At 30.0% G+C, this 12749-nt stretch overlaps 2 protein-coding genes across 3 annotated transcripts; both read right to left on the reverse strand.

Annotated features, from left to right (window-relative positions):
- Window positions 1-925: 925 nt before the first annotated feature.
- Window positions 926-5675, reverse strand: LOC108834696 (uncharacterized). Of its 2 annotated transcripts, XM_056988612.1 has the most exons (11): window positions 5515-5675; window positions 5041-5441; window positions 3231-3333; window positions 2875-3139; window positions 2682-2778; window positions 2482-2606; window positions 2322-2406; window positions 2117-2240; window positions 1834-2027; window positions 1620-1743; window positions 926-1529 (listed from the first exon to the last, which is right to left on the reverse strand). In XM_056988612.1, the coding sequence occupies exons 4-11, from the start codon at window positions 3101-3103 to the stop codon at window positions 1248-1250; spliced, it is 1260 nt and encodes a 419-aa protein (XP_056844592.1). In that variant the 5' UTR covers window positions 3104-3139; window positions 3231-3333; window positions 5041-5441; window positions 5515-5675; the 3' UTR covers window positions 926-1247. The 2 variants fall into 2 exon arrangements, with proteins under 2 accessions (XP_056844592.1, XP_056844593.1); XM_056988613.1 differs by lacking the exon at window positions 5041-5441.
- Window positions 5676-5817: 142 nt separating this feature from the next.
- LOC130496503 (uncharacterized) lies at window positions 5818-6708 on the reverse strand. Its single transcript, XM_056988614.1, has 2 exons — window positions 6536-6708; window positions 5818-6470 (listed from the first exon to the last, which is right to left on the reverse strand). Exon 2 carries the CDS (start codon window positions 6468-6470, stop codon window positions 5823-5825), a length of 648 nt encoding a protein of 215 aa, XP_056844594.1. The 5' UTR covers window positions 6536-6708; the 3' UTR covers window positions 5818-5822.
- Between the last annotated feature and the right edge of the window lie 6041 nt (window positions 6709-12749).

A 12749-nucleotide genomic window follows, 5' to 3' on the forward strand; every position in this document is an offset into this window, starting at 1 on the left:
AGTTTGTGGTGAAAGCATACTTATTTGTTGATATGGTAAGGTTGTATTGAGTGGAACTTTGTGATTTTCAATTGTTTCAAACAGTCTGTAATATATAGAACTGAGTGGAACATCCTTAAACTCAATGTTATTCTGTATACTGTAATCCACAGGAAAGTCGCGCTGCAATTCTCTGATCGGTGTTGTGGAGATGGTGGGAGTGCCAACGCTTATTCCGTCGTCAACTTTTTTCCATTAAGACATCTTAGATAATGATGCAGAAGAAAACGTTGAGCAATAAGTAGAAGAAGGAGATATGTGGCGAAAATAAATTACTTCTCTCAGGTAATCTCTAATCTTTGGATTTAGGGAAAAACATTTATTGAGGAAAATATATGGTTACCTTAAATATAGTGAAATGGTTGTGCTTATTGCTGAAATCTAGGTTTTAGTGATACAGTTTCCATTGTTTATCGATATAATTTATTGATTCATACCTTATTTGAAAAACTAATACAATTTTTTCTCATTTTTATATTTTATGCTTAATAAGCAAACACAGAAATTATTATAATCAAAGAGATGGATGAGAAGGTTGTCTTAAGGACCAGTCTACGACAAACACCTGCAATATATTCGGCTACTTTTAATCAACACGGGTATGTATTCTTTTTCATAACGGGTATTTTAGGCTAGATTGAATTAAGTGCCTGGTTTAGACAATTAGGATGTTTCCATGGTTAGTTAGGTGTGTTGGCGTATACTGGGAATTAGGATGTTAAGTTTTAACATTTATTATTCAAATATATGTCTGCTAGCAATGCAAACAAACCAAAGTTGCAACTCCTTAAAAATACACAAATTATCTTAAACATGAGAAAAAATTCTATTGAAAATAAGACAGAAACAAACCAAAGTTGCAATACATCAAACTATTAAATGTAGGTATTATTATGAAAATAAAAACCAATAGAAAGCAATGGAGAAAAAAACAAAGTAACAAAATCAAATCAAAGTAGCAAAAACATCAAAAACTAAAACAATAACTCATCATAAAAGGGAAGGAACTGAATAGAATATAATCTAATTAATCTGATTTATGCTTTTCCTCCTTGATCAATTTAGTGCACATTTTCTTCGAGGATGATGTTATGTCGGGTAGATCATCCTTCTCGTCCTTGCGCTTCGAAAAGGGAGTTTTAGGATCTTCTGATGAGTTTGTATCCAACAGCATGCACTAAAATGATGAAATAAAAATTTATATCAGTCTATAAAAGAAAAGACTTAGTAATATTGTAATAGTAAATAAAAACCCCAGTTTCTAATAAACTTGCAGGAGCAGATGACATGGTAGAAGAAGTTGTTCCTATATCAGAAATAGCCTCGGAGACAGTTTCAATACTTAACACTTTATCTCCAGAACAAACCTCTAAGACGATATAGTTTCCTGATCCATTTGTGACGTTATCAGAAGTTATAGATAGCCCAAAACAGAATGACTTCCCCACCAAATCTTGAATAGGCGCAGGAAGTATCTCTGGATCTTCAATCTAGGTGTCAAAGTCGATCCACAAAATTGTTTTAGTTTCACAAAAATGAATAATCATCAAACGACACAGAACAAACATCATTATACTAACCTCTGCATAAGAACCATCCCACAAGTCCTCAGCTTTATGTCCAATGATGGACTTTGCAACTGATCCTAGTAACATTACATTGCAAGTGTCTGTGTCATCTTTAACTACCAGATGTAGTTTGAATCTAGTAGACAACACCAAAAACGTTTGTAAAAATAAGTATGATGTCCAAACTTTAAATTGTAAGTAAAAAAAAAAAATTGAAACAACTTACTTTGGTAACACGTTAGTGATATTGGCATTACAAAGTTCACAATGAAACATTGGTTTATCACCTCTTCTCATATTTTCATAATCAATCTTGGGTAGTTTATTGGCACGTTTCTGATGGCGGTTACAGCCAAAATAAAACCATGTCCAGTCAGTGTCGATTGCTTCAACACTGCATATGATTTTACAAATCTCCACCTGCATATATATTATTAAAGCTCATCTTAAAAAAAAACCATGGTCATCTAAACCATTAAACACATAACCTCGGAACAATTTGGTGTAACCTGATTTGCGGAAAGAACTTCAGAAATCGGTTTGATCTCAGCATCATTCCAATCATATTTTATGCGTTTACCATCCTTTTTTCCATTATCAGGCAGGGCAAGCTGTAGTTGCTCATCTGAAAACCTAGAAAAGAAAATTTATTTAATAATCAATCCATTAAGGACATATTTTTTAAAAAAGTACAAATATAGCAAAGTAGACCACCTTTCTGACAACTCTAAAACTTCTGGAAGAGTTGGATTGAGGTACAGAAGTGATGCACCAAATGCATTAGTAATTTGAACCTCTCCTATAACAGAGGACGTTTATTTAAAATCATATAGGGAAAAATCAACGTAAAAATATGAAGAACCAAGTGAAATACCTCTAAAGAAATTGATTTTAGCAAACCTAATCAAAGCAACAATAGATCGATCTTGGTATTCATCGCGAAAAGCTTCAATTTGCTCAGCATAAGTACCCCATAGACAACACACAAGACTGTTTCCTCTGTTAAATTTAGAAAGTTAATTAGGGACAAAATAGGTAAATTAACTTGCACAAAGAGAGGTTATAAGATCAAACCGTGTGTTCATTAAGCGAAATTGAACCCTCTTTCTGTCTTCTCCTTGTGCTCTGACGGTTAGAACATCACCAAGGTCATGAATTTTCCCCATCACATCTGTTAAAAAATTAAATAGGTCAGTGTGTAGATGATAATATTCAAAATAATAAGAAATATTAAGGATGATAAGATAATAGCTGCAAAACACAGTACCTATGAGGAAGGATAGCTCTTTAGGGTCATTTCCAATTTGAGAATAATCGGAAAGATTAAGAAAAATACGATCATCAGATAAATCAGAACCTCTAACAACAGTCTCATCTGAGATATTCATCTTGTATGGATGGTGTGTTGTTTTATACTGGCCACCAGCTGTTGTCATATGAACTTTTTCAATAACCACCCATTTTCCTATAGGTATATTACGTTGAACACAGGACATGAGTGTCTTTTTGCAAGTTGCTTGGATTTTGTTTCCCTAACAAATGAACAAAGTTATATTAGTATATTGGTAAAGGATAAAAACTCTTTAAAATATAAGTCTAAAAAGGTCGAGTAAGATAGTTTACCCATTCATCTGCTAAAACCAATTCAAAAGTATCTGAATAAGGTGTGATGGATCTCCATGAATGAAGGCATTTAACTTGGACTCGCCAGTTATCTTTAAACGGCCTGAGTTTCGTGAGAGGAACAAAAGTAGTCATGAGAGACATTTTTGGGAGGTTTCAGCTTTGAACGATATTGTTTGTAGGTGTAGGGGAAGATGTATATATAGTTAGCGATGAGAAAGTAGGGTTAACGCGAGAAAATTTTATAAAGATATTTTTAGTTGTGATGTTATCATTAAAACCGAATATACATATATAATTATCTTCCTAAAAATGATTACTTTATTAACTATTCACGACTCTTTAGGAATGTAGGTTATTAATAGTTATATATTATGCTTGATTAGCAAGACTAGAATGTAGACTGTGGTAACTAATGGATGCGAAAATGATAATGTGAATAGCGAGAATATAGGAAGATAATTTTGTTAAGGAGAGTAATAAATAATTAGTTATGATTTAGAAATCCCAAAAATATATGGTGATAAGATCGTATCGTTGGTAACAGCTCGTTGGTAATAAATGATTAGCACTTAGTACGCAAGTCATAAAAGAAACGACACAGTTTTTGGTTAGTGTGGGTGTCGAAATTAAATAAAACGACATAGTTTAAGGCAGTGGCATTGTTTAGTAATATTGTGGAAAAGTCTGGGTTAATTAATTTTTGTACTTCAGTTTTAATGGTTTAGATTATCGGGTTTTTAGTCAGCACTAAACCAGACAAATATAATAAATAGGTAAGAAGGAATGCAATCTACGGTTGTGACTGAGCTCTAATTAAAGCCTTCTTGTAACTGCTTGATATTCTCAGAATATTATCTTATAGGCTCCCTGAAAACCTGTTCACAAGACATAATATATTTAGTTTTTTTTTTTTTTGTCATCTGATGTTTTATTATTCAAACATAACTGAGGTTACAGACCTTAAACACACAAGTTAAAACCCAGAAAGTGAAACAAACAAGCCGGCGATTAGAAGATACTCTAATCCCAGAGCCAAAAGATCTTATACAAAAGCTTTAACTACCTTAAATGAAAAACTAGTCAAAAGAACCAAGATCAGCCCGTCAACTTACAATTAACCGTTGCTGTGTTAAGCTTTCTACGTGCTTATGCTTTGTGCTTATGCTTTATTGACGCCCTTCAAAATCAAACCAACTTGCCATTGGTCTTTGACAGGGACCACCACGCGCCTTATACGCGCCAATCATCCACTTCCTTCTCTAGATCCAGCTTTAACTCGCCACCGGACTCTGTAAAAGGCTCACCTTGCACCTTCTAAACGCTTGCACTCCGTCGACTCCTTCCAGTTCTAATTGAGACTTGCCATTAGACTCTGAACGGACTCCCCACGCTCTTCTAGACGCTTCTTCACCATAGCAAACAAAAACAAACAGCACCTAACACAATCGAACTCAACACAGCCGGTCACTATAAATCAACCACCATATATCACAGATCTGATGAGATCCGGTTCTATGGTGTCCGATCTGAAACTTCCGGCTTCAATCCGACAAACTGAAACCTAGGACCAGATTCGAATCCATCTAGGCAAGAAAGGAGACTAAAACAAGCAATAAAAGGAATCCATCTTCCCACGGTAACAGCGGCAAGCCGCCGGCCGGAAAAGATGGATAGACGACGCCTCTCTTTTTTTCCCTTTTGCTCTCGACTTTTTTTTGACTTTTTTTTTTCTTGAGATGTCTGTGATATATTTAGTTTTTGTAGCTTATTTATGTTTCCTAAATGATACCACTAACAAGTCACTTACTTATTTGTTCCTCCGTCCAGATTGTTCCCTGCGCAGACATCAGACGTCTTATTTGGAACCCATGACTGCAAATGATCTGTACTTGAACTAGCTGGTTGTTGAGCTATACTTTTTTATCCTTCCGTTTCAGTGAGCTCAATGAACAATTAGAGGAACCGCTTGGATGAAGATGAAGCCCCTTCTTCTCCTTTTTAGATTTAGCTCCACCAGCCACTTGATCTGGTTTCTCGTGATTTTGGCTAGAACCAAAATTGTCTCCAATATCAGCCTTCTCTATTGGACTTCTCTTGGAAAGGCTCTTATCCGCAGCATCATCAGCGACCTCAGACGCAGAACCGAACTTATATCGAGAGGTTTTGAACTTGGAGATAGGGTAAGACAGAACTAAACATAAATCATATCTGAAACAGAGAACCTCAATACATCAGGAGAAACACGACCGACCACCATAGAAAGGCTTAGGCTTTGCCTCACCTGAACCGTTGGAAGAAGTACCACTCCACATCAGAGCCCGCATAACCTGCACCGCACACCAGAAAAAGCTTTGGATCTAGTCAGGCAGCCTAAGCAATCGACAGGATGAGATCAGCAGAGAGACCCTAATCCACGACTCTCCCGTCTCACGAAAGCCTACAAACGACACTACACTACACTAAAGACCTTCCCACAGCACCGACGGAGGACGCCGGATAACGGAGAAGGTAAGATCAAGGAACGCTCTTTTTTTCTCTTGCGGTGGCTCTAGGGTTTTTTTTTTTGTTATTTTGCCGATGCTAATAAGGTCACCAATCAAAACCAATGTTATTTTTTTTCAACTTACAAAATGGAGTCACACAACTATTACACACTTGGAAGCACAAAGCAAAAAGATGAAGGGAAAAAGTAGGTTTGTCTTGATCAACGATATATATTTTTAATATTATAAGTGACATGAATGACGTCTCCTCCTCTTCCTCCTCCTCCTCCTCCTCCTCCCCTCCTCCACCTCCTCCTCCTCCTCCCCCTCCTCCTCCTCCTCCTCCACCTCCTCCCCCTCCTCCCCCTCCTCCACCTCCTCCCCCTCCTCCTCCTTTAACCTTCTTAAAAATCTTCTTCTTCTCCTCCTTGTCCTTCTGCCATCCTGTGGATCCTTCTCCAGCCACTCCTCCCCATCCCCCCCAATTCACCTCCTTCTCCTTCCGTTCTACCCTATCCCCGAATTTCTTCTGTCGTGGATACTCCTCCAGCCATTCCTCCCCATCCCCCCAATTCACCTCCTCCTCCTTCTGTTCCACCCTATTCCCGAATCGCTTCTGTCGTGGATCCTCCCCATACCCCCAATTCACCTCCTCCTTCTGTTCCACCCTATTCCCGAATCGTTTCGGCTGTGGATCATCCTCCAGCCAGTCCTCCCCATCCCCCCAATTCACCTCCTCGTCGCCTCTGTACATCTGTTGCAACAATAATCTTGTCACCTGATCGATAATCTTTAGAATTGCAAGTTATCTTTATTTACCTTCCAATATTTTCGGTATGAGAAACTAATTGAAGGAAACCATCTTCTTAAATAGACTATTCAGTATAAAGACCAAATGGAGAAACTTATGATAAAAGGGGTTAGCGCGTATTATTGTAATAGAATACTTACAACACTCATTTCTATCATATTAAAATAGAAAATTAATTTATACACAAGATGATATTGTATACTCCTTTTGTTTTATAATAATAAAAGTTTTAGAAACAAAATTTGTTTCAAAAAGTTATATGTTTTATATTTCAAAGTGTAGTTATTGCTTATTTTTCTTTGTTTATGTCTATCAACTTAATTATTTTTTAAAAAATAATAGTAATTATTGAAGAAATGTATATATTTGTAATTGTAAAAAATTTCTAAATTAATTTGTGTGAAAACTTAAAAATCATATAATTAGAAACGGAGGAAATATTAATCAATGAAAAAATTATTTAAAAGATATTTTCATAACAATCAAAATCTATTTAATAAGTATTCACTATTTAAATGTTTTATTTTTTAATGATGAAAAGATGTTAGTCTCACCTAAATATATTCACATTTTTTCAAATTAAGTTTAAGCTCATTTTGTCTCTTTCACTTTAAACTATACTAGATTTTGACCGCGCTTGGAAGCGCGGAATATTTTACGATGAAAAATTTCACTAATAATATAACAAATATTTTGGTAATTTTAAAGAGTATATTTAAAATATTTTTGCATTTAAATCAGTGTTTTTTAATTCAACCCGATTGTGATTATACCGGTTAATCCGGAGATCTAACAATTCAATTTAAGTTTTTAAAATATTCAAATTAAAAAAAATCATTAAAATCCGAGACTAACCGATTGAACTGTTGGATGACCGATATGTAATCTAATTTGATTTAAATTATAATAGTTTCATAATTTGTAATCTTATAATCCAAATTTTAAAGTTTATTATTTTGCAATTTATGAAATTATGACGTTTCTACAAAATTTTAAAGAGAAAATGATAGATATAAAATAACTAAGATTAATTATTATATTGTTTGGAAACATTGATATTAGTATAAAAATATATTTTTTAGAAGCATTGATAGTAGTATAAAAAAATAAATATATTGTTTGGAAACATAGATAATAGTATAAAGAAATGAACATTAATAAATTAAGGGAAAATTGCCATAAACGGAACAAAAATTCAGCGTGGTTGTCCCTATAGTATAAAACCATCATTTAGTTGTCCTTTTTTAGTATAATTTCTTTCATAATCCCAAAACTAACCCTCTAATTAAACACATTAAACTAATAGAATTTAAAATAATAATAATTAAAAACGTTTAAAAAGGGAAAATAAAAAAATTAAATTTTTTTAATAAAAATAAACTTTGTAAAACTTAATAAAATAAAAATGATTTACAATTTTTTTAATAAAAAAACAGTTTACAAAGTTTTATTTTTTATAAGAAGTTTAAAATTTTTGTAAACTTTTTAATTTTATCAAAAATTTTAATAAAAATAAAAAAATTAAAATGTATTTTTCTAAAGTTTGTTTAAACTTTTTATTAAAAACTTTTTGTAAAGTTTTATTTTATTTTTAAAAAATTTTATTAATTTTATAAATTTTGTTTAAAGTTTTTATTAAACACAATAAACTAAAAGAATTTAAAAAAAATAATTAAAAACGTTTAAAAAGGGAAAATAAAATAAAACTTTTAATTTTTTTTAATAAAAATAAACTTTGTAAAAATAAAAATAATTTACAAGTTTTTTAATAAAACGTTAAATAAACTTATTAAAAAACATTTTACAAAGTTTTATTTTTATAAAAAGTTTAAAATGTTTTTAATAAAACTTTAATTAAATAAAAATTTTAAACTTTATAAAAATAAAAATATAACTTTACAATTTTTTAATAAAAACTTTAAACTAACTTTATAAAAAAAATTTTACAAAGTTTTATTTTTATAAAAAATTTAAAATGTTTGTAACGTTTTGAATTTTATCGAACTTTTTAATAAAAATAAAACTTTTAAAAATGTTTTTAATAAAACTTTTAATAAAAATAAAATTAGTAAACTTTATAAAATAAAAATTAAACTTTACAAAAAATTACACCTAATTTCAAAACACCACATGTTGTATAGATATGTATCATAGAGAATAAGAGTTTGTGAAAAAAAATCAAAAGAAAAACTATAGAAAAACCATAGATTAATGAATAAGACAAGGGAGAATCATTTTTAAAAAGTTTTTGACAAGTAAAATCGAAAATAACACGTTTTAGGAAGTTAGAATATTTTTAGAAGATTTTTAGAATATTTCCTTAACTGAATTTTTCATTAATTTTCGCAACAATCAGGTAATCTTATCAGTAGAAGGCGCCTTCTAAAAGTTTAGAACATTGACAAAAATCTAGAACACGCTTTCACTTTTAGTAGACGGAAGAGTACATTTTAGAAAACACATTCCGCAAAATTTAGAATACTTAATAAAAGTAGAAGATGCTTCCGGACGAAAAGTAGATAGCTTTAGGATTAGTAGAATGCGCATTCTACTTTCTTAGAAAATTAGTAAATAGTAGAATGTACGTTCTAAAAATAGTAGATGAACGTGTTTATTTTAGAAATCGCTTTCGACTATACCATTTTCCGTAGAAGGCACATTCTACCTTTAGTAGAACATATTTTCAAATTTTAATTTATCAACTTTTTGAAAAAAAATAAAAATACCAGCATGTGTATATAGATGTTTTATTAATTCTTTATATTTTAAATTTTTTTTTGATACACAAAAGTATTTATTTCATTGGTTTTCAGAAATACAAAAGGTAAAAAGGAGAAAAATTGGACAAAAAAAAAGATTTATACCAAAGGGACAACACCCTTGTTTTTTTGTTCTCTATTGGCAGTTTTTCCATAAATTAATGTAGATTTAACTATAAAGTATAAAAGTGTATTTAATTTAAAAACTTACAAAATAAATGTTAGGTCCAACCGAATGTTTCTGTTTTAATAAGATAGATTTCACATTTTATATTCAAAGCACGTACTTAAAATATGTGCGCCACACATCGGCTAATGAAATACTTTTTTGTCAAAGCCAGAACTCTCCGTGTTCATAGCAAATCTCGGTGTTATGAAATTTAGATATTTTGATTTTCTGTTTAAGACAATGAAAATGAAAGAATTTGATACAAAAGATGACTATTGAGCATCCGACCTTGCAAATCCAAAAACAAAAGATGACTATTGAGCATCCGACCCTTCACAAAACCAGAAAATGGAATTAAAGAAAAAAAACAAAATTTTCACAAAACCAGAAAATGGAATTAAAGACACAAATAATTTACTCACATGTCGAACTCAGTTTTGTCTGAATAAAAATATAAAGGTAAGAAATAGATAGTTTGGAAAGCAAGAATTTGGGCAAAAGATAAAAAAATCAAAAGATAAAGGAGAAAAAACTTATCACCCACGTATAGACCAAACCAAGTCTGTGTTAAGCAAAGTCAAGATTGGCGAGGCTGGCTTTGGATTTAAATAAACATGCATGACTTTAACAATATATTTAAAGTCATTTATTATATATATATTCACAAGTTGGGTCATAATTTATGGAAAAACCGTTGAAATGTGTAAGTTTTGAAAAGATATAGTGTGGAATATGTTTGTTTTAAAATATATCAATTATTTTGTAGCTAAGCCTAGGGGTGTTCAATCTGGATATTGGTTCGGTTTCGGTTCGGTTTTTTCGGTTTTTCGGTATTTTGGTTAGTAAAATATAAGTACCATTCTAAATCCATATTTACTTCGGTTCGGTTCGGTTTATATATTGTTGGTTTTCGGTTTATTCGGTCTTATACCAAAAAACATAATTTTTTATTTTGTGATCATATTATATGAATTTTAGAGTCATTTTGTCAACACTGTCATTTATTAAAAAATATTATATGTTTAAATAAAAGAACAAAAAAATAAAAAACGCGTATACCATCTAATAAAATAATCAAATCTAGAATTAAAATCAAAGCTCAAAATTTTAAATAAAATTAAAAAAATAAAAACAAAACAGAAGCACGAAGCACAAAAGAAAGTTTTTCTATTCTTCCATATTTAGCGTTCATCAAATTCATGTTTCTTCGATTGAACATGAATCTCTATTCATTTATAGATTAAAAAGATTGTGAAGAATTTCTACTAATTATTATCCATCAAATTTATAATCTTTATTTCAATTTAGTCAATACTAAAATAAAGCAAAAAGATCAAAAAGAAGACTAAAAAATAAGAAGCATCGGTTCCGATGAATTGTTATTTAATTATACTTCAAACGTTTTACAAACCATGATTTCTTTATTACTGTAAAAAATATGGTAATAGTTATTAGCAAACAAATTAACTTATGATTTTCATACGTGGTTATAAAATATATACATATTTACATGTTTCTATTTTTGATCGGTTTTATTCGGTTTATTCGGTTTTATCGGTTATATACCAAACCATATCCAAATCCTACGGTTTTTAGAAAATTACATCCATTCGGTTTGTATGGTATATACCAAATCCAAACCACATTGTCTATTTCGGTTCGGTTCGGTTTGGTACGGTTCGGTTTTGCCATATTGAACAGCCTTAGCTAAGCCTGTAAAATGCTATGTTGGTGCTTATCAAATCTATCTTATTAAAAGAGAAATACACATTTAAAAATCTATCTTATTAAAAGAGAAATACACATTTAAAAATACCTTTAGTTTTCACTTTTATTTACGCTTCATGCCACTGTAATATTAATGAAGCTTCCTATTTTAATGCTTTGTCTTTTCCACTTAGATTAATGTGTTTTCTAAAATTAAATTTGAATTAAATACATTTCATTAATTTCTCCATTAAATCAATGTCAAATTCAAAAAGAATTACATTTTTATTAGACAAACAATTCATATAAATTATAATATAAACTTTTCATTTAACGAATCTGAACGAAAAAAAAATATTACCAAATTTGAACAGAAACTAGATAATATCCAACGGATTTACCATTTTGGTATCTAAAGAACCATAACCAAACCTGATCCAAACAAAATATTTCGGATATTCAAATGTATTTAGATCATATTTATATACTTCAATACGTTAGCTATTTTTAGAGTTAATATCCAAGATATAAACTATTTTAAAGTTGTTTAAAATATTTGAAATATAAAAAATAGTCAAAAGTAAACATCTAAAAAAGATAAACAATAATCAAAACACCAAAAATACTTAAAATATATATTTATTCTCCATCCAAATATTCAAGTTAAACCTATTTTAAATTTTAAAATTTAGGTAATTTGGCTTACATTACTCAAATTTACATGTTATATTATTTTTATTTTTAGATTTAGGGATATTTAAAGATATATAAATTTTGAAAATTTAAAATAGTTTAAGCGGGTTATCAAACCCGCAAAGATCCGAATCAAACCGGAACCAAAATTTATAAATACACGAATAGAGCTATAATCTTTAAACTCGAAAAATCTCAAACCCGAATAGATTTTAACCGAATTCGAATAGGTACCCAAATATTCACCTCTAACTTAGTCAATATAAAACGATCAACTATTATAATTATTCTATTTAGTATAAATAAATAAAAATTAAAAGTGAAAATTAATATCCGTGCGGTCGCACGGGTCAAGTTCTAGTCTTATATATTAAAACAGAAGTCACAACTCATTTCATGTATGATTTTTTAAAATTGGACCATTCATTTAAATATTTATTAAATAGGTTGCCATTAAATTTTAAATTATTCCTAGAATCTAGGTAATACTAGCTTCTTTCCTATTAATATTTATGTAACTAATTAATTTTGTATTATATCTAAATATTTTCATTAATTTTGAAATTTAAAATATTATTATACATTAATATATTAATTTATTGTTTATAAAATGAAAAATTAAAATTATATCATATTTTATTCTTCTTTATAATCATAATCATATTAGGAAAATTATATAATACATATCTAAACATTAACATATCTTAGAATTTTTATATATAATAATATATTATCTAAAATGTATAAGCATAAAAAATATTGGCAAAAATAAATTCATTTTTGATGGTGTATCAGAATTTAGCATAAATTTAATACAAAATAATATCTAAAATGTATAAGCATAAAATAATATTGGTAAAAATAAATCCAGTTTTGAAGGTGGATCAGAATTTA

This window comes from Raphanus sativus, chromosome 6 (genome assembly GCF_000801105.2).
Source record: "Raphanus sativus cultivar WK10039 chromosome 6, ASM80110v3, whole genome shotgun sequence".
NCBI lineage: Eukaryota > Viridiplantae > Streptophyta > Magnoliopsida > Brassicales > Brassicaceae > Raphanus > Raphanus sativus.